Source organism: Heloderma suspectum, chromosome 3 (genome assembly GCF_057233095.1).
Source record: "Heloderma suspectum isolate Gila_16-S chromosome 3, 16-S_ref, whole genome shotgun sequence".
Classification (NCBI taxonomy): Eukaryota; Metazoa; Chordata; class Lepidosauria; order Squamata; family Helodermatidae; genus Heloderma; species Heloderma suspectum.
Genome location: NC_139460.1, coordinates 130,508,221 through 130,531,402, shown reverse-complemented (window position 1 = coordinate 130,531,402; position 23,182 = coordinate 130,508,221). Strand labels below are relative to the sequence as shown.

Here is a 23,182-nt window from a genome sequence, read left to right as displayed (position 1 = left end):
CTCTAGTTCCTCTGCCTCTTCTAAACCCAGCTTGTACTTCCGGTAGTTCTTGGTTCGCATACTGCTGAAGCCTAGCTTGTAGGATTTTGAGCATCACCTTGCTGGCATGTGAAATGAGCGCAATGGTGCGGTAGTTTGAACACTCTTTGGCGTTGCCCTTCTTTGGAATTGGAATGTAAACTGACCTTTTCCAGTCTTCTGGCCACTGTTGAGTGTTCCAGATTTGTTGGCATATTGAATGCAGCACTTTAACAGCATCATCTTTTAGGATTTTAAATAGCTCGGCTGGAATACTGTCATCTCCGCTAGCTTTGTTGTTACTAATGCTTCCTAAGGCCCACTTGACTTCACTCTCGAGGATGTCGGGCTCAAGTTCAGTGACCGCACTATCATGGCTATCAGGGACATTCAGATCTTTCCTGTATAGTTCTTCTGTGTATTCTTGCCACCTCTTCTTAATCTCATCTGCTTCTGTTAGGTCCCTGCCTACTTTGTCCTTTATCATGCCCGTCTTTGCACAAAACGTTCCCTTGAGATCTCCAATTTTCTTGAAGAGATCTCTAGTCTTTCCCATTCTGTTGTTTTCCTCTATTTCTTTGCATTGTTCATTTAAGAAGGCCTTCTTGTCTCTCCTTGCTATTCTCTGGAACTCTGCATTCAGTTGGGTATATCTTCCCCTTTCTCCCTTTTTTCGCTTCCCTTCTTTCGTGAGCTACTTGTAAAGCCTCATCAGACAGCCACTTGGCTTTCTTGCATTTCTTTTTCTTTGGGACGGATTTCGTTGCTGCCTCCTGAACAATGTTACGGACCTCCGTCCATAGTTCCTCAGGAACTCTTGTCTATCAGGTCTAATCCCTGAAATCTATTCCTCACCTCCACTGTATATTCATCAGGGATATGATTTAGGTCATACCTGAACGGTTTAGTGGTTTTCCCGACGTTCTTCAATTTAAGCCGAAATTTTGCAAGAAGCAGCTCATGATCTGAGCCACAGTCAGCTCCAGGTCTTGTTTTGACTGACTGTATGGAGCTTCTCCATCTTTGGCTGCAAAGGACATAATCAATCTGATTTCGATATTGACCATCTGGTGACGTCCATGTGTAGAGTCGCCTCTTGTGCTGTTGGAAAAGAGTGTTTGCTATGATCAGCATGTTCTCTTGGCAAAACTCTATTAGCTTTTGTCCTGCTTCATTTTGTACACCAAGGCCATGCCTGCCTGTTATCCCGGTGATTTCTTGACTTCCTACTTTAGCATTCCAATCCCCTATGATGAAGAGGACATCTTTTTTTGGTGTTAGTTCTATAAGGTGTTGTAGGTCTTCATAGAACCGATCAACCTCAGCTTCTTCGGCCTCAGTGGTTGGGGCATAGACTTGAATTACTGTGATGTTGAATGGTTTGCCTTGGATTCGTACTGAGATCATTCTATCATTTTTAAGATTGTACCCCAGTACTGCTTTTCCCACCCTTTTGTTGACTATGAGTGCTACTCCATTTCTTCTAAGGGATTCATGCCCACAATAGTAGATATGATGGTCACCTGAATTAAATTCGCCCATGCCTGTCCATTTTATGTAATATATACATATTTTTAAATAAGTTGTAATCAAAAAACAGGGCAAGACATCTCCAAAACATCCAGAGCACAGAATAAAGCTTTAAAACCCATCAAAACCCAGTCTAAATAAAACAGACTTTACAGCCCGCCTAAAGTTAGGCAAAGATGGTGCCAATCCAACTTCCTTAGGGCGGGAGTTCCATTATTAGGGTGCTGTCACAGAAAAGGCCCACCAATCTAACTTCTCTTGGTGGTGATACATATAACAGGAACTCTGATGAAAATCATACATCACAGGCAGGTTTATATGGGAGAACTCATGATGCGTTATAAGTACCCATTGTAAGTAATACCCATTACGTTTTTTTGTACAGGATTGCATTGCAGCCTAAATGTAAAAAAATCAATACTTTACTTGAATTCAGACTAGGAGTGATGATACATATTTGTATATCAGTTTAATTTTTCTGTTTTGTATGTACTTAAAAAAATTATGATCAAGCATAATAGAAATATTAGCCAGGTGTGAGGATAGAAAATGATTAAATACATGGGTATAACAGTCTGCATTCTTTAACTGCAAATGCCTCAGAGTTTAATCTTCTAGTTCTGAAATATAATGAATTTTAGCAATTAAGGGTAAAGCCCACAAACCATTACCTTCTTGCTGAAGGCTATGGAATTATTCTCAGTTAAGTGGCTTCTTGTGCTACCTTGGGATGAATTTAACCAAAAGTTTCAGAACTTAAAGCTTTAATAACACTTGAAATGTTTTTGCATCTACATCATTCAGTCTCTCAGATGACAATAATGATTTGGTGAGCTGTAAAACACTGCATCTAATTCTCAGTGCTGCAAGATTACAAATGCTGTCTTGATTTGTATTGATTGCACTATTCCCCTTTAGGATACAATGAGTAAATAATATGCAGTGACTAATAATGGAATATCCCAAACTGAATCTCTTGCATATGAACTTTAAATGTATTCAGAAACAGAGTCATTAAATATGCCATAGATAATTTTACAGTACATCCTTTGGCTGATCCACAATGTTTAAGAAACGCTTGGTTCATCTTTCTGGACAAACTCAAGACAGGAGTTTACATCATAGCATTAGTTAAATGCAAATATAAAGAAACTGAACATGTCTGTGGAAAAGGTACTTGTGCAACTCAAGTATCTATGAGACTTGTATGACTCAATCCAGTTCCAGGTAGCTGCATATAATAATTAGTGGCTCCAGTTAGGAATGCTGATCAAAAGATGCATCCAGCCAGTTCAATGGGTCTGAAATGAGCCTCCCCTTCAAGCATCCCCTCCACCACCACCCTCAAGACCCTCTTAGTCAGAGGGCACTCTGGTGGCACCGCCATAAAAGTAAAAGTGGCTGCTGTCAGAAGATATTTTTGGCCTTTCACCCCATGAGCAAACATCATGTCCAGGTGGTGGTGGGCCTTACTCGGGAGCACTCTGCTAACATGCTTGGGCTTTTTAAGGTAAGAAAGGAAGAAAGGATCCAAAATGATGCACACAGAATGCTATGGCAATACTTCTTTTTAATGTTATACCATTAATTTAAATACTACCAATAGAAACTTTAAATACTAAGTTTAAATTTTCATGTTACTTGCTCAATTTCTGCTTTTGTTTTCAACTTAGCATCTAACAAACCTCTCTTTCTCATTTTTACCTCACCTCTTCCTTCTGTCTTGGGTCTTTTTTAAATTGTAAATCTATGTCATTTTTAAAAGTTATATTTTAGATTCTTTAAAAGGTTAAGATGATGATGATACAAGAGAAACAATTTAAGCCAATGTGGCTTTAGGCAAGTGACCTTATTCTCAGTATGCAAGTAAATACATAAAACATATTAACCAAAACCAATTTGACCCAGCATTAGCTGGCATAGCTCATTTGAGGCCGCCAATGATGTACCAACTTATGTTCATAAAGTTTTATGTTTCATGCCTCATTGTTTTATGTTTCTAAGGTGGGTGCGAATCGGGTAGAGGTCACATACAAATGTCCATGTCTGAATATATCTCTGCCATTACATGTTGGCTTTCATACACTACTGCACAATAAATCAACACATGCTAATTCCTTAAACCATCCTCTTTTCAAACTCTGTGCATGTGTGAGCGTACTGTCAGAATTACGGGTGCACGATCATCCCCGTGTTTGATTCAAACATGTTTTTGTGAGCATTTATTCCCAAGCACTCACAAAGCCCCAAAGACTGAAGACCCTTGGGACAAGAGAGTCTTGGTGGGTTTCTTGCACCCCCCTGCCAATCAGCCCTTTTATGCCATGCAGCAGTTTTAAGTCTACCTAGTACAATCAATGCAGTGCCTCCATTTGTCTTCAATAGGTAGATGTGAACCTGCAGCGGTATTTTGCAGAACACTGCCAAAAAGTGTTCTTGTTAAAGACCCTTGGGACAAGACAGTCTTCAGCAATGGGTTGCTTTTTGCCTCCCAACTAATCACATTTTCTGGAGCTGCGCATGTTTCCACCTGTGGTCATGGGCACTGACAGCAATGTCGGCATCCATTATCTCAGGGGACAGAAAGTGGCTAGCATAGCACAGCCTTGCGGGAATGAGGACTGGCCCAGGTGGGCTCTGAGCAGAACTGAGGTAGCGAGACTCCTCAAAGGGGGCTGCGCTCTCCTTGATGCTTGCTGCCAGCAGTCATTTGAACAGGGATGCTTGCACTTCCAAGTGCCCTTGCTTCAAATGCTTACTCCATCCCTAGTAAAAATATCAAAAGAGTGCATCCTGGAATTTTTGATGTTTTAGGGCTAAACTTGATGCTACATTAAATACATGCATGCATTGTATTTCCTGCATTGAGCAGGGGGTTGGACTCGATGGCCTTGTAGGCCCCTTTCAAACCTACTATTCTATGATTCTACATAGTGTGTAGCTGATCCTCACCGTCTTTTAAAACCTTGAAGTAAGCATGTGGAGCCCCAATCCAGACTGGGATCACCACATGCAGATATGGGAGGTTTAAAACTTCCCACCCAGCCGCTTTCTCTCATCCCCAACAGGGCTAAAAAAGAGGGGAGGAAATCTCAATTGGTGTCAATGGAAGTTTTCCTACCCCTTTTTAGCCCCCACTAAAAACAATCACTCAAATCACTCTGAGGGGCCAATTTTACATTCTCTTAACTCAAGGGGCTATATCACTAGATTTGCCATGGAAAGGCATGTTGGGTCACAATTTTAACCTAGTCTCTTCTATTTTGCCCATTCTCAGGGTAGTTGGGCAAACAACAGGTGTGGGGAGTGATTCAGATTGGGGGAAATGATAAGTGGAAAAGGATATAAGCCTTCTCCTCCTCCTGTGCCGCTGCTCTGATCACGTTTGGGGCCTTTAAATAAAATTAAGATGTCAGGAAACTCAGTCAAAGATCTCCTGCAACAGGCATTCAACAGTAGATTCTCTCTGTTCTTTTCTCCATAGCAGGTCTCCAGGAACTCCTTTTTCTGATGGCCCTACCTCCTTAACTTATTCCACTCAAATAAACTGTTATTCTTTTCCCTTTCTCTCTGAACCACTTCAGGTCAATATCCCATCTGTAATGCCCTTTTTGCCATTTCCCCACCCCAACAGGTCTCATGTTACCTCCTTTCTCTCTCTGTGTCCCCAAGGTCTCTCTGTAGCCTCATCTGGTACCTTTTTCCACTCTCCCTCCTTTCCCGCCCTCACAAGTATGTCTGCATCCCTCTCCTTCAGTTCCTCCCTTTCCCCTCAGGAATTTTTTGGCTGATTTCTCTCCTCCTTGTCCAGCTGAGTAGCACAAGCACACAAGGCTCTTACATCCCCCAGAAATTCACACAGTGAGACAACCTCACATGCAGGTAGAGCCTGTATCATAGCTCTCTTCCAAGCTGCAACAGGCTGAATAAGGACAACCTGGTGCCAATTCCACCATATGCTTCAGAATCCATGAAGGAGCAGTGTAGATGTAGTGATACAGGCATTCTCTCATCTCCACTTTTTAAGGGTCTTGGGTGGAATTGAGAAGATCCTTCGAAAGAGTGAGAAAGGGCTGCAAACTATAGCTTGGAATTCCCTCATGGAGCTATGAACAGCAAGGAGAGGTCAATAATTGGCTTCAAACTTTTAACATTTAATGGAATACGTAACAGAATTTGGAGCATTAAAACATTGGTTCTGACTGAGTGAGGAATGCCTAAATGTGTATAATCTGCCCCAATGAAGTGTGATATTAAGAAACCATCACCGCTCAGTCACGACTCATGACCACAAAGTTCTGAAAGGAATTGATGAACAAATGCATTTTTTTTGGTTATCTCTCAAGGTTAAAACATGTCTACTTGAAGATGGTATTCCGCACTATCTTCTAAATAATTGGTTAAAGCTTTGGAGTAGAACAGGAATTTATGCTCATGACCAACTTACAATGTTAGCTATGAAGACAGCAATGGATCACATGGTTTTGTTGGTGCCATGGAAAATTACTGCGACCAAGTATGCAGGTCGTCAGGCCACAAAAGTCTTGCCCAGCTGTTAACTGTTATTTGCACCCCATCATCAATGTACATGGTGCTTACAAGCATAATTTAAAGGGGGCTGGGAACATGTCTCCACCGCAAGGAGCTTACAGTCCAACAATTGACAATGGAAAGAGAACAGAGGGAGGAAGGAGACAAAGGTAACAAAGATGTGAATAAATGTGATTGTACAGATTTATTCTTTGTTGCATTTGGGATGGAGATGCAGGGGATGATAAGAAAGGGATTTGGGGAAACAATTATTTTTAAATATATATTATTGATCATAAGAACCCAGTGGCCAAGAGGAAAAGTAAATCTCTATATCTTGGCTGCTCCCTCTTACTACACCTTGCAGAGACCTTTTATTGAACTCAATGAGATTGTAATCCTGTGTGCAACTGTGTGCAATTAAGTCCTGAAGAAATCAGTAGGACATAACTACACTTAATGATAGCCTAAATCCATTTCAGCAGTTTCTGCAAATAACGACAGACAACCTTCATCATCCTTTCCTTTTCAAGCAGGGACGGGGTGGAAAAATAAAAATGTTCATTCTTAGAAAGTGGGTCAGCCAAAGTTGCATTCAGTTGTCCGCTGTTCAAATTCTGACTTGGCAGTCACGTGTGGACATTAAAAAAAAATCAAGTGCAGTCCTGTGAAGTTCAAAGAAGGGGCAGTTCAAAAGGTACAAGCCTGCTCCCTTTGCCTGTGCCTCTGCCCCAGTCTCTCTCCCTGCTCCCATGTCTTGACTCACAGGGAGCTCAGAAGGACAGAATGCATGGCAGAAATGTAGGAATAGGGTGCTGCCTTATACCGAATTAGACCATTGGTCCTCGGTATTGCTGACACTGACTGGCAGCAGGGGCTCTCCGGGGTTTCAGGCAGAGGAGTTTTTCCAGCCTTATCTGGGGATGCCGGGGATCAAACCTGTGACCTTCTGCATGCAAAGCAGGTGCTCTACCACTGAGCTATGGCTCCTCTCCAATTGCAGGGTGCCCCTATGTAAGCAGAGGGGGTCCACGTGGTTTATAGATTAGGCTGGGGAGTTAGAGGTAAAGGAACAGTGGGTGGGCCAGACACTGAGAGAGGAAAATCAGCAGTACAAATGCAAGGCTATCAGAGACGGGGCTCAGGTGAAACCTGCACGAAACGCCATTAACAGGGGCCATGGGTAGGTCGTTAAGAGCAGACATGTTGGTAAGAACTTCTGTCTATGGTACATAAAGATGTGTGCAAAAGCCCTTACAGTGTACTCCAACGCATGTTTTCTTGGAAGAAAATCTCACTCTGTTCTGTGGGTCTTACTCCCAGGTATGCTATGGAGAAAGACATGATGCTGGGTGCTGGGAGACAGGAAACATTCCCTGGTCACATCTTGGAGCTACGTGGGGTTTTGCTCCACGTAAACACAGTAGCCATCTGATTGCAGAGAAACCTCAGCACACCACTTGAATTTTATAGGAAAGCCTAAAAATAGCATTTTCCTTCTTCCCTCCACCCTCAAAGGACTTATTTTCTCAATAGGAAAGGGTTATTGGATTAGTCCAGCAAAGTGACATCACTGAAGACAATAAACCCCCATGAGCCATTTCAATTATCTTTGGAATGTAAAAACACTATCCAAGCAGCTTCATGTTCTGAGCAAGAGAGACAGATTCAAGTGACAGTTAAAAAAACCCAAATACATTTACTTGGAAGTCTCATGGATTTCAATAGAACTTTCCAAATAAGTGTCCTCAGGACTGCAACCTTACTCCCACATCCCAGGCATGCTTACTTGGAAATAAGCCCCATCCATTTCAATGGGATTTCTTTCCTTGTCCATTGCAGGCTAGTATAGACTCTATAGTCATAAGCAAAGTTGCAGAAAGCCCTGATAAAGAAACTCAATAGTGTTCAAACTGAAAAAGTAGATTAATCGGCAAATACCCTAAGGTCCAATTCAAATACAAATTCTCCCTTAACCTGTGCCTTCCAGATCAGATGTTTTTGACTACAGCTCCCAGCACCTGACCACTGACAATGCTGGCTGGGGCTGATGGGAGTTGATGTCCAAAACATCTGTGAGGCACCAGTAAAAGGCGCCGGCCATGGCTTTTCAGAGAGCTGGCGAGGCCCAAATGCTTGGCTCTGAGAGGAAACTTTCTCAGAGCCAGGCATTGTGGGAAGGGTGTCCAAGGAGATCGCTTGCACATTGCTGATACAGGGAGAGGCATTCCTTGATATGCTGGGGCCCATCTTCATGAGCAGCCCCATGTCAAATGCATTACAATAACCCAAATACCAGACCATGAGTCACTGTGGCTAAGCTATCTCTGTTCAGGAACTGGTGGTGTACTAGCTGAAGCTGGGCAGTAGTACTCTGTGCTACTGAGGCTACCTGGGCTTCCAGTGACAAAGCTGAATTAAGGCCCCAAACTATGCACCTGCTCTTTCAGGGGACCAGGCCATCTACCTAGTTTCCAGATCTGAGAACCATCCACCTAAAGGACCTCGGTCTTATTATATTTATTTGTTACATTTATATCCTACCTTTTGTCCAAGGAGCCCATGGCAGCATACATAATCCTCCTCTCCATTTTATCCTCACAACAGCCCTGTGAGGTAGTTTAGGCTGAGAGTCAGTGGCCCACAGTCACCCAGTGAGCTTCATGGCAGAATGGGGGCTTGAACTCAGGTCTTCCAAGTCCCAGTCCAACACACTAACCACTACACCATACCAGCTCTTGTTGGGATTCAGTCTATCAGCCCACATCCCAATCTGTTACTGCCTCCAGTTACCGATCCAGCATCTGCATGGCCTCACCTGATTCATACGAGAGGGAGAAACAGAACTAGGTGTCATCAGCATACTGCTGTCACCTCATGCCAAATCCCCCGAAGTCTCCCAGAACCTTTGAATGGGTATTAAAAATCATGGAAGCCAGAACAGAACATAGCAGGACACCACAGCACCACTGTCATGGGGTCGAGCGCAACTCCCTCAATGCCACATACAACAGACCCATCTGGTAAAAAAACAAAAACAAAACAAGGACCAAGCTAAAAAGGATCATGTGCTGGCTGCTTTGGTTGAACAAACCACTTAAAACATTTTGAAAGAAGGAGAATAGATTGCAGAGAAGAGCCAGGACCTAAAATATGAACTCGTCACTGTTGTTGAGGATGTGGGTAAGCAAGGAAGATGTGCGTACACACGGAGAAACGATGAAAATAGCATCATCAGAATTTGGTAATAATCTCCATTCCTCTGTCAAGTGAGGCACACCATGGCAGGGGGCAGCCAGAGCTCTGCTTTCAGCCGTCATCCGTTTGCTATTCCTGGCTAACATGGCAGATGTCATGAGGCTTTTGTCTCAACTTAAAATTAAGCCTCCTACCAACATATCCTGCAGAAGAATAGTGCTGGACTACTTTGGAGTTTCCTGCAGTTCAGAAACCTAGAAGGCACTATTATTTCTTATTTTTTATTTAAAACATTTGTATCCTGCCCTATATCATTAAGATCTATTCGCTGTTCACTCCTCATGTGATATAGGAACTGTGGATCTAATGTCTAAAGCCCTGAGCAGGGCAAGGCATGGAGAAACTGGAATAACGAACCTTGAGAGCTTTCTGGATCAAGACTACTGCTGTTTTTGCCATGTGGCCCACATTCACCAGCTCTCACTTACACAGCATCAGTAGAGATGAATGGAACTGTTCACTGAGGCATAGGAGACATGATTTTAAAGCAGCCTTCCCCAACCTGGTGCCCGCCAGATGTGTTGGAGTGCAACTTCTATCATTCCCATGGTGCCCTCCCATTATGATTAGTTTTGGGTATGGTAAGGGTGCAATCCTATGCATGTTTATACTGGGGGATGCCAGCTGGGGAATGCTGGGAGTCGTAGGACTTTTTTCTGTCTAAACATGCATAAAAAACATGTTTTTAACTGAGTTCTTGATTTTATTGAATGTTACCATTTCTAGCTGGTATTTATGGACAATTCTGAGAGTGCCTTGGACTGCAAGGAGATCAAACCAGTCCATACTCCAGGAAATCAAGCCAGACTGCTTACTTGAGGGAAGGATATTAAAGGCAAAACTGAAGTACTTTGGCCACATCATGAGAAGACAGGATACCCTGGAGAATGCTGATGCTAGGGAAAGTGGCAGGCAAAAGGAAGACGGGCTGACCAAGGGCAAGACGGATGGCTGATATTCTGGAGGTGACGGACTCAACCTTGGGGGAGCTGGGGGTGGCAACGGCCGACAGGAAGCTCTGGCGTGGGCTGGTCCATGAAGTCACGAAGAGTCAGAAGCGACTGAACGAATTAACAACGAATTGTAAGCTGCTTTGTGAAGGCTTTTGTCTTCAAGAGTGGGACATAAATACCTGAATACATTTTTAAAAATATAAAGCTGCTGGAATACTTCAATTCAAAAATGTTTTACCACAGAGATTTCTCCACTATTTTGGTCCTGAAAACTTCTTCCTGGTCCAGGTTTACAGTACAGTAGCAATCCCTCATCTTGCTTGGGCCTGGATATGTAGGAAGGTTTTTAGCTTCTCCTAGAGACAAAAAGAGCGAAGAAATTAAAATGAGAAATGTATTAGAAGTCAAACAGTGCATGGATAAACATTGGAACTGTTTTCTCACTCGGGAAAGCTGGGTAGAGCTCATCCCATAGAGATGATGTTTTTTATTGAATGTATCAAAGTGCTTCTCGGACCTTTGCTCCCATTGGAATACGCATTTCAAATGCCCAGTGGTGTACTACACTGTAGTTCATTTGAGGAATTATAATACAGATTTTACAGAGCGATCCTATACATGGCTACTCAGATGCAAGTCCCATTAAATTCAGTGGGCTACCCAGGTAATGAATATAGGATTTCAGCCTCAAGGAAAGGTTCTTCTTCTGTCTAAAACCCATGAAAGGAAACTTCATTGGTGGGAGTACTACAAATGCATATGGTATAATACAGTAACACATAAACATCCCATATCTGACCCAGTTCATCCATTAGCATAGTTGATGGGTGCTGCGATCCCTTCTCGTGCATGACCCAGATGACACAACATATGAGCTGCAGCCTCCATCTGATCACACAGAGGCCCTGTTTGCATAGCTTCTCTCCCTCAAAATAGAAAAATAAAAGACATGGGGGAAGTAAGCCAATGGGGCCTCCAGATGACCAGGCATTTGGGTGGTGGAGGCTTCATCCCATATATTAAATCATCTGCACACAAAAGCTCCAGGTAATATAACTAGAATGTTGCTCAGTACTTTTATAGCTCTATAAGTACTGTGAACAAAGGCAGCACACAAGTGGCAAAGCTCTGATCGTCTCTTTTTTGTAAGAACAGATATTATCTAAAAATAAAGCAACAAAACAGAAGCACTAGACTATCATGACTCTTTTCTTTTGACAGGGGCGGGCAACCTTTTTTTCTGTCCAGGGCTGCATTCCCTCAGGAATAGTATGGCGAGGGCCGCATGTCAGCAGTGGATGGGGCTGAGGGCAGTGGTGGGAAGGGGCAGAGTGAAAAGGGGATTAGTCAACCCTTTTGCTTTCTGCTCCCACCCATTTCTCTCTCCTTCTGCCACGCCCTTCTTTCTTCTCCCGTCATCCTTCCCACCTGTGGGCTGCCAGGGAAGGGACAGATCGCTCTTGCCAGAGGTCTGAAGTGATTGCACACAGATTGCTATTGGAATTAGGTTGAGGACCGTATGAAATTACACTGAGGGCCACATGTGGCCCTAGGGCTGCCAGTTGCCCACCCCTGAAGTTCTGCAGTGTGGGCGCTGCTGCATCACAGCTCCTTTGAATGTGGGAAAATCTACAGTCCAGCTCCTTCACATACCAGCACCAACCCCTCCAGAAAATGGTGCAAGAGGCCATGGGAAACAGCAGTATGAGAATTTGTGACAACATGGACTCCTCCCACATGGCCCAGGGCTGCTGGCATTACCACCGCAGCACAAGCAGGAGTCACACTGCAGCAGCTCCCATGCTACAACGATAACATCAGAAGGGTCCTCTAATCAGTTTAGAACAGAAGTCAGAAACCTTTTTTTTTTTTCTAAGAGATAACCTGTCCCCTTCAACCTTTTCTCTCAAGGAGAAGCTGCTCCTCTGAGGATGCCATCTCTATGTTTTAATTTGTGCTTCTGCGGTGCAGAGAGATTATCATCAGGTGACATGAAGCCCTGAACACTCTTCCCTGATAAGACACCAGAGGAAGTGTGAAGAACCAAATCTTATTTGCAACCAAATAAGTTGGTTGCAAATTGAGTTGAGTTCCTGCAACTCAGGAAAAGATGATGAATGAAATCTAAGTAACAGTTAAGCAAGTGAACTCTAGAGAACTTTGCACTCTACAAATCTCTCTGTCAAGACCAGTGGGTTAGTGATAGCATTATACTTTTTATACTGTGTAAGCAGCTTTGAGCGACCCCCTTTTTTTGGAGAGGAGAAGCAGGGTATAAATTCCTTAAATAAATTAATAAATTTAATAACAAAAACAATAAATAATAGCAGCAGCAACACACACTGACATGCAAGTGCTCATTATGACAACCCCCATAGTAACACTCCCCCAGGAGAGTCCATAGCTGCACCCATGGGCATTCACAAGAATGTTTTTTGGGGGGTATATACATTCAAAATATCACTTATATGTAGAAAATATGTAAAGACAAATCTAAACACATGAAACAACCATTTTATATTATACTGAAAAAAACTCTTTCTTTGTTTAAGTAGCTTTTTATTCTCTCTCTTCAGTACACTGAAATTGTTTTTAAAACTTTTTATATCATCCAATATTAAAGGCGAGTTCTTCTCTTTAAGCAGGCCAGTAAATTGAAAGGTATACGCTTATACAGTGTGTATCTTCAATGCAAACCTCTTAACACTGCTGCATTTTAAAAAATAAACAGTATTTTTTTCTTTTTGAAGAGAAAGTGCACCCACCCCACATCCCCCCTTTCCAGTTTTAACCACAGATGCCTGGCACAGAGCTGTCACTTACAAAGGAATCACTTACTAATTATTATTTGTGCACAATTAAGACTACAATCCTATGCACACTTTCCTGGCATGAGAGCCATCCTGCCTTCCTGCTTTGGGGGGGGGGGGAGGACTCAACAGGGCATCAGAAAAGGAATCTGAGGAACACAAGATGTCCCCAACAGCATAAGACAGCTAAAAACCTTCAAAAGCTGAAGATTCTCCAGGGGTTTATTTGTCCAGCAGCATGAAATAAGACTTTCTCTCAAAGGCAAAGAAACCAGTAGTTGATTTCAACTCCACAAAGAGCCAATCTTGTAAAGTTAACACCCATTTAAGATAAAGCCATGCTAAAATACTTTGCATTACAACAGCATAGCTCACAATGGGAAAATGCATGCGCACGCACACGCACACGCACACACACACACTCCAACTACTGTGAGAACTATAGCTGTGAGATCAGAAATAACAGGGAGGCCTGAAAGTCAGCAAATGACATTGCCATCCCTGCTTTAAAACAGGTCCTGATGTTTCAACCCTGTCCCTTTCCACTGCACCACTGGTCAGGCTTTGTGCATCCAGCAGGTCTTGAACTGATGAGCTCTGGGGTTGGTGGGAATGGTTCCAGGCTATGCCCCATCACCCAGCATTGGCTAAAAGAGGGAACTCTCCAGAGATTACCAACACCAACCAGCCAAGGAAGTCTAATTGAAACAATAGGCCAGAATCAGGCAATACTCCTTAACTCCTATAGAATATCTCTGGTAGGTTTGCTTACTGACCCTCTGCATAATAATCCTACCATTGTCAGTCCCAGTAGGGAAAACACAGATGCAAGATCTCCTTATTTTACCAGGGGAGCTTCACTTGTTACTCATACTTCAGCCTAATATTTAACCTTTTTAATGGATCACCTTTTTTTGTGAAAAAAAAAGCTAGAGGGTGGTATGCAATATCCATCCTTCCATGGCATAGGGAGGAGTTGATTTTCAGCAATTCCCTCTTTTCCCTCCCTGCAGCCTCCCCCCGCCCCCAATGTTGCCTCCCAAAATCTGCTCTGGAAGGATATACGTTTCATTAAATTATGAATGCTCTGAGGATGGGTTCTTCCTCTTCCTACTACTGGGGTGACTCAGCGAAGCTGATTGGCAGAAGGTTTAGGACAGACAAAAGACAGCATATAGGGCTCCTTCACAGTGAGCTTTTATCCTGCAGTTGAGATTGCTCCTTCACGGAAGTTTGTGGGCTGTTTACATGATACTGTGATCATTCAAGGCTTCTCCTGCACTAAATGCCCTTTGTTCTGTTTTTAAATAGATCACAGATAATGAGCTATCAAATTATCCCCATTGTGTTCCGCTTGAGTTTCCTCCATGAAAAGAGTAAAAGCGGTAAGAAGAGGAGCGAGATCGATGAAAGATAATGGAAGCCTCAGATATGGGGGAAGGGGGTGGGGGAAAAGGAAGCACATGAAAAAGCGAGTCGTTGTGATCCTGTATTTAAAATGGAAGCAGAAAGCCGCATTTTAAATGCAGGACTTTAGGCTGGTGTAAAGATGCCCATAATGTGTGGAAATTCACTGTGATAAGAGGCGATAATGGTCACAGGCTTCTATGGCCTTTTAAAGGGTTAGACAAATCCATGGGGGTTAAGGGTGCACTCCTATACCCATTTATCTGGAATTAAACTCCATTGAACTCACTGAGGCTTACTTCTGAGTAGGCATGCATCAGATTGCACTGTAAGTCTTTCAGCTGCTAGTAGCCATAGCTAAATGGAACTTCAATGCACAGGGGACGTTTGCCTTTGAACACTAGATGCTGGAGACAGAGGAACAACATTCCCAGCTCATGACATTCTGGGGCAACTAGCCAACCACTGTCAAAAACAGAATAGTGGACTTAAATAGTCTGATCCAGCATGCCAATTCTTACGTTCTTAACTGCTCAATATGTAAGCACTGTCAAGGGAATAGCTGATTTTATAAACAGGCTTTCTCTCCATATACTAGAAAGGGACAGATCAGGCTATTTTCAGTTCGTGTCAGTTTTACAGATGTTCATTCATAAGTCCATTCCATCCCATTACTGAATGAGAGGTCTTTCTTAAGTGCACAAAAGATCAAATTTTTTATCATATTTTAATAGATAACTGTGTTGCAAAGTCAGAGAAGTGTGAAAATAGAAAAATATTGACATTCTGATCTGTGAATTATTTTTTATTTTATAATACTTACATATCGCTTAATATAAAAACAGCTCTAAGCGGTTAACATTTAAATATTAGAATACATTTAAAAACACTATTAAACACTATTTCAATTACAATAACAATAAAAAAATTAAAATGCACTATTAAAATGACTTAAAACTACAATACCAATACAGAATTAGGCCAGGAAGTGTGAATCGGGGCTGTTTAATTACAACAGATAGAACAAAATCTTCATGCATTACTAGCATACACAAACACACACACACACAAATATCCCTACACACACAGCACTACATATCTTTAAAAAATAAAGAAGGCAAATTAATCTCTCAAATGGATCTAGAGGCAGAAAAACCTCAGAACAACAGCTGGACTATCTATGCCAGAATTTGATTGCAGGCATTAAGCCACAGAAAATCAAGCAGAGACAAAATATATTAAGAGTGAAATGTGCACAAGCTATGATGGTAATTTTTCACTAGGTTTGAGAGTATATACTTCACACACACACACACACACACACACCACCAACACCATCACACTTACAAAATGACAGCAAATATTTCTGGATAACACTCATTTCAAATTTTTCTTTAGGGTTTTTACCAAAGACTGTATTTGCCTGTTTGAGAATGTTGGTTGCCTTCCTATTTCCCAAAACATTTGAATGACTCAGTCCCAGAGCATCATGGCAGATGAATGTTTTCTCACCTTTTGTTTCAAGCCTGAAACCAGAATAATTACTGAAAAAGAGATCGCTTTCTAACAAATCAGAAATGGAGAAAGAAACAAAAAGGAAGTACCCATATCATCTTGAAAGACGAAACATTCTTTTCAGTAATATGTGATGTCAGTTGTACAGTGAGATTCTTGAACTCTCACACTTATTTCCATGGACTACGGTGATGCTCTGAAATTCTAGAGACTGCCACTAGGAGCAAGGATGCCTCATTGTTTTAAGTGTGGTCCATCAAGGGACTGCAAATTTCCCTAGATCAGGGCTGGGCAACTTGTGACCATCCAGATGTTCTGGCCTACAGTCATCCCTTGCCATTGGCTATGCTTGCTACGGCTCATGGGAGTCGTTGGACAAAACATCTGGAGGGCCACAAGCTGCCCACCCCTGCATAAGACCATGACATATCTTTTTGGAATATTAATTATCTGGACTCTCAACAGGCATCTTATGTTGCTGATGCAATCCCCATTCAACTATTGGGTAAAGGTTGCCATATGCACTGCACATACACTGGGGCAGACATTTGGGAAACTCTTTCTACACTGCCATGTCTGCCACAGAACCCTTGTGGATTGTACTACTAGGGGATGATCTTGGTGTCCAGTTGATTCACATGGAGTTTTGGCTGGGCCTACTGGGCCTCACCATTGCTTCATGCAGAGAAATTGATGCAAGAGCACCCAAGACTCCCTCTGGCTGCACATACTATGCAAGGGAAGACTGGTAGTGGTGAGAAAGATAGGGTTTGTTTGGATTTTTTTAAAGGAAAGCTTGCCCAGCATTACTATCTTCCCCTTGGGGGACCACCTGACAAGTTTGCAAGGAGCCCCAGTGTTCACAGGAACACAATTCAAACACAATTGGGCAAGATGACACCACCCTAAAGCACCCACTCTAAGGTCTTGCATAACATGCATGCCTGATGCCATCTTGGGAGTGAAACAGGGGAGGATAGCAGTGTGTGGAATTTTTTACGAGTGTCGTTTAAGAAAAACTATACTCGTAGGAAACACAACACATGAAGGGCAGCAGTGTGCTTTGAACAAAATCTATTTTTATTATAAAATAATATAATTAATATTAATATTATTAATAATAATAAAAATAATATTTTATTATTATTATTATTATTATTATTCATCCTAAGAATAATTAATCTGCCCCTTTTCCAGTACACAGAATCCTCAGCAGATTCTGAACTTGGCAGTTATCAGGCAGATTCAGCTGGTGTTACCAGGTATCTTTGGCTTCTGTACCACCAGCTCTATGAAAAGGCAATGGCTCCTCTGACTCTTGGAATGGGTGTGTGTGTGTGTGTGGATTTTAGCTTGCAACTCCTGTTCATGTGCCCTGAAGATAAGTAATGTGACTAAACTATTGCGAGACAAAAGCAGGTTTCTCAGAAATAAGGAAAAGGCACTCTTTGCATATGCTGCATTGTTCTTAATAAGTCCCCGATTTCAGCCCTGTTGAGCAGCAGGTCAATTTAATCCTAGGCTTACTTCCTAACCAGAAAAAAGTTCTAAATCTGGGTAAAGGTAAAAGGATATCCAAGAAGTGAACTCTCCTTAATAAGAACTTTTTATAACTGAGAAAGATGGGTAGTTGATTTATTGTTTAAATGAAAAAAACGAATAGCGCGTTACGTGAAGGCATAAAAGAATACCCACCCACCCCCGCCACTCAAAGTGCTGGGTACAACTTCCTAATTTTATATTTAGTCTGCTTCACCATGAAGAAAGGTGCTGGTAGGCAATGGTCGCATTAGGAACAGGTCAGTTGAAAATCTAGGGTTCAGGATGTTGGAATCAGTATGCAGATGGCTGTACATGACCTGATTTAGAAACCTAGCGTTGCCAGCCTTTTAATAGTCAGAGGCATGTGTGTCTGTGCACGCACGCGTGCGCGTGCACACACACAGGATTTTTGCTCTGTTTAATATCTAGAAATAAAACAAGGGAGATAATCTTAGTTAAGGATTCTGTAATTTTAATCACAATAGTTTTTACAATGGACCAGTTTTAATAGCACAGCTGATTAGATTTTGCTGCAATGATATATCTGTTGGGTCTAGCAGAAAACTACTGGGACAACAGCATTACGTAGGAGGTGAAAAGGGAGAAGATAACATTAATTTAACATAATACTATGCATGTTAGCCTTAAACACATGTACATCTCTCCCCCCCTTTTTTTAAGCAACAGGATTTCAGCTTTTTTATTGTCACACAAGGGTGGGGCTGTCCATGGTGCCATAACTACACACTAGTTAAAAATACAGGAGTCCAGTTCTCCTTTGTATCTGGCCATCGTCCTACCTCTGCTCCCATGTAAACCTTGCCCTTACCACCCCCCAGCCCCCCAGATTTGTTAGCCTGCACACGAACATGACAGCAGCAATGGCAAGCCTATATGTAGTATCTAGTATCTTGAAAAAAAATCCATGTGGATTTTTCTTTCCATTTATCATATTCTTGAAAATGCATCATCAAAAATTTCCTTCTAATGGTCTCACCTAACTGAGCTTCTCTGCTGCAGAACAGTCCATCCAGTTGAGACATGTGAACAAGTTAAACAAGTTGGCTCCCTACCACACCACCCTTTCTTAATCTGTCATCGTCTTTGCTTTAAAAAAACTGTATGAGACTTAAAAGCCTTCATTGTTCTTTCATTTCCACCAACAAGCTGGACCAATAAATATCATTCCAAACTACTCTTTCACAGCTTGTTTGCCATTTTAGCATTTCCACTGTTCTTGGTATCGACAGTTAACAGCAAGGAACTGTGATCTCATTTTCTATTTCCGTCAGGTGTTCTTATTAGAAGCTTCTCAGCAGTGTTTGGCAGCAGTTATTTAAAAAGCGAAGTGTGTTAATTACACACATAACATTAAAGCTTTTGAAAGTCTTCTCAGTTCATTTTCATACATACTATATATATCAGACACACACACTCCAACATTCACACTAAGCTTTTGTAATCATGCATGATCATAGTCTCAGCTTGAACACTCTTAATGGATAATAATGCCAATACTTTAGAACAGCCTCTCCCAATCTGGTGTCCTCCAGATGTTTTGGGCTACAACTCCCAGCGTTCCTAACCATTGGCAGTATTGGCTCAGGATGATGGAAGCTGAAGTCCAGTGGGCTGAAATCCTATACCCACTTGCCTGGGAGTAAACCCACTGAATTCAATGGGCATATTTCTGACAAGATACAGTATGTATAGGATTGCACTGTTTGAGTCTTTTCTTTCAAACTTCTCTCTTTCTGCCCAGTGTTATTCTAGCAGTAAACATCTTGTTTTGTTTGCCTGCACACTGAGTAAAAATGGGTTTTGTTTATATTTAAAACATGTTGCTATACAAAACATGGAACATACTTAAAAAAAATGGTATTACAGGATGCCCTTAGTCTTATTCAGGTATTCAGACCCCATGTTTACTAAGCACATGAAGAGGCTAGCATAGTGGTCCTTAGTGGGCAAGTGAAGACCATAGTGGGCAACTTGTGGTCCTCTAGATGTTTCGGCCTACAGCTCTCATGATCCCTACCATTGGCTATCCTAGCTACGGCTGATGGGAGTTGTAGGCCAAAGCATCTAGAGGACCACAAGTTGCCCACCCCCACTGGGGTAGCAGGAAGATGACTATATATAAACAAAAGCCCTTTTTTACTTAGCGTACAGGCTAACAGAACAAGATGTTTACTGCTGGAATAACACTGAGCAGAAAGAGAGACATTGGAAAGCAGGAACATGACCATAAGAAGGGCCCTGTTAGATCAGATCAAGGGGCCATCTCATTTAGCATCCTGTTTCTAACAGTGACCAATCAAATGCTTCTAGGATTTTCAAGGCCTGAGGGCAACAGCCTTCCGCTCCATGACTGTTTGATCCCCAGCAACTAGAGCAAGGGTGGGGAACCTTTTTGCTGTTGAGGGCTGCGTTCCCTCGGTGATAATCTGTTGGGGGCCACATACCAGCGGTGGGCAGAGCGGAGCCAAAAATGAGCTAGGGTAGCCAGCCCTTTTCTCACTCTATCTGCTCCTTCTCTCTCTCTTCCTCCCCACCCAGCCAGCTGGAGAGGGACAGGTTGCTCTTAGCCACCAATGTAAACTGATCACTTGTAGAGGGCTTTCCCCAGCTCCTTTCATACTTAGTCCATTTTCTTCCTTTCCACCTTCCTTCTCTCCCTCTGAACTCCACACCCACCCACCCCGCCCCCATTCATGAATTTAGGTCTGGTCCGCAGGCTGCCCACCCGTGATTTAGAAGCATAATGCCTCTAAACATGAAGCTGTCATATAGTTAGCATAGTTAAGAGCCACTGACAGACTGATCCTCCATGAATTTCTTCCATCCGCTTTTAAAGCCAATGGCCATCACATCTTATGACAGCCAAGTTAATTCTGTGAAGGACTTTTTTGGTCTGTCCTCCATCTATGGCCAATGACTATCATAGCAACACTAGACTGCAGTATTATGAAAGGGGGAAAATATATTCCTATCCACTTTCTCAACATAATTCAGAATTTTATGAGCGCTATCATGTTCCCCCTGAGTTATCTTTTTTCTAACTAGAAAGCCCTATACGCTTCAGCTTTTCCTTATAAGAAAGGTGATCCAGTTAATTTTGTCCCTTTCTTGCACCTTTTACAGCAATAAGATAACATTTATGAAATGGGAAGACCACAATTGTACATGCTGGGTTGGATCCAGAATGCGCTCTGGATCCAACCCAATATTGAAAATATAGCCGCATCATAAGGACATTACAATATTGGCTGTTCTATTTCTAGGTCCATTCCTGATAATCCCTAAAACAGAACTTACATTTTGCCACTGCCCACTTCACCCTGGAATAATATTCACCACAAGCCCAAGATCAATGCCAGTTTAGGTTGCAGGGAAGCTCAGTCCCTCTAGATCCCTCATTACCCCTTTCTCACCTTCACTGCCAACAGTCCAATTGTCTCCCTGGCTGGTTTCTGGCTTCTTGATGTATTAAAATAATTTTTAAAATAGTATTTAATAATATGCTCTTCAGTGTTTTTTGTTTTCTCCAACTTACATTTGTTGTGCCTGAATCTCCACTTCTTTTTATTTTCCTCATTAAGGCAAGACTTCTACTTTTTTAAAAGAGGCGCTCTTGCCTTTTATGGTTTTCTTGACTTTACTTATTAACCATGGTGGCATCCCCTTGGACTTCTCTGTAGCTCTCCTAGTCCGTGGTGTGCATTCTAGCTAAGCTTTTATTATAGTGGTTTTTAAATAATTTCCAAGTATCCTGAACAGATTTGTCCCTCCTGACTCTCCCTTTCAACTTCCTTTAAATAAATCCCCTCATTTAAGGAAAAAAAAAATTCCTCTTTTGAAATTAAACGTGACTGTGTTGGGCTAAGGTTATTTTTAGAGGAACCGTTTGAGAGAGGAAATTCAAGTAATTAATTTTTTTAAGTGTCTATAAATACATGGCTGAAACTCAACATTGATCCAAACAGCTTGCATTCAAGTATTTCTGACTACAGACATAGTTTGAATTGTTATTCTCATGAGGATGGTGTTCAGAAATATCACTGTAAAACTGCCTTGCTGGATGAGACCAATGTTTGATCTAGTCCAGTATTCTCTTTGAGGTATAGTAAAAAAAATAAAATGAAAACAACAAATCCTATTATGGCACTGCCCTTTCAGAAGATACCTCCCTCCAGGAGGCCTACCTAATATCTTCAAATGCCCACTGTGACATACTGCATTGATCAAACATCTGTGCCTTCATCTACTAGAACAGGCACCCTTTCTACTCACAGTTTGCCCCTTGGCTTCTAATGGAGCCTCCCCCATGTTCAAGAAATACAACAGCACAAGCAGTGGGTCCTGAGCTTTTTCTGAGGGGTATGTTTGAGCAGAACTGCCCAATTTAACACCTATGCAGATGTTTTAAAATTGTTGTTTCTTAATGAGTTTTTAGCAGAGCAGTGAACTCCACATTCATGAGCCAACACTGGTCTGCAATCACATTTAGTAAAAAAAAGAAAAGCTATTCTAGGGCAGTAGCCATTCAGTCACAGAGTAGGGCAGCATATAACACCTTAAATCAACAGGAAAATAATGCAAGTTAAATATCAAGAATAATTTTTAAGACATGAAAAAAGCTGAAGGTAAACAAAAAAGAACCAGTTCAAAAAATGGAAGTTTCACCCTATCACCATTTTAAGCTTTTAAATATTGCTTCTACCAGTGATTTTTCTCCAGGTCAGGAAGGACAGGGTTATCAAGTATAATCTGTGTTTAACCCCACTCATGCATTTGCTGCCAAAGGCATTTACTGCCTTTGGCAGTATTTTACTGCAAGAGGTCATGTTTCTCTTTTGTTCCTGCTTGCAGTTAAAACTGGTGGAGGGAGAGAGATACCTGGCAAGGCTGGCAGCCTAACACCATTAATTTGTATGCATGCTGATTTAAGGCACAATCCTGTTTAGACAGAAAAGTCCTACAATTCCCAGCATTGGCAGGAAAAGCTGGGAGTTGTAGGATTGTTTTCTGTCTAAACATGCATAGCATTACACCATTATTATATTCAAGAGTTAAAACTGCTTACAGGAGACAAAAGTTGCCAAAGATTAAGATCTTACATTAAATCACAGAAATAAAAATAAGTGAATAGCCAGCCACTTTAATTCCAAAGTCCTTAGTAGGCCAAGATCTTTATTAGGCCAACTAACATTTCACAAAATAGTGAGAGTTCTTTTGAGTTCTTGGTATGTATGCCAGGGGGCACTGTGTTTCAATGTCAGTGGTTTCTGGACCCTCTGAGCTCCTGTAGTTTGCATGCCACAAGTGGCTGGTAGGAGGAGTTTTGTCAAATGTTATGTAGCAATACAAAATAGTTGTGTTTGCAAGGCCTGTGTGATCTATACATGTTTTTTCTTCTACTTAACACAACAGTTCTCCAGAGCTTTTTATCAGGCTACATATTAAACAGAGAAGGGGAAGTAAAAAGTTAGTGATGTAGAAGCCATGAAGTCTTGTGTTTGGTCACAGTCTGAAGATGGAATGTGGGAAGAGATAGCAAACTATTACATCAGACTCTATTAGGTGCTATGCAGGTGTTAGGTTGCACCTAGTCTCTCC

General features: G+C 41.9%; 1 protein-coding gene across 2 annotated transcripts in view; it reads right to left on the bottom strand.

The window, feature by feature from the left end:
• The window catches only part of RASA3 (RAS p21 protein activator 3), a 178,657-nt gene that overhangs the window by 105,236 nt on the left and 50,239 nt on the right, over positions 1-23,182 (bottom strand). Inside the window, exon 2 of one of the 2 annotated variants that reach the window (XM_084844550.1) lies at positions 10,528-10,645. In XM_084844550.1, coding sequence (XP_084700676.1) covers positions 10,528-10,645 — 118 coding nt within the window. Of the gene's footprint in view, positions 1-913; positions 3,263-10,527; positions 10,646-23,182 lie in introns of those variants that run through there. The other variant, XM_084844549.1, reaches the window with a different exon arrangement.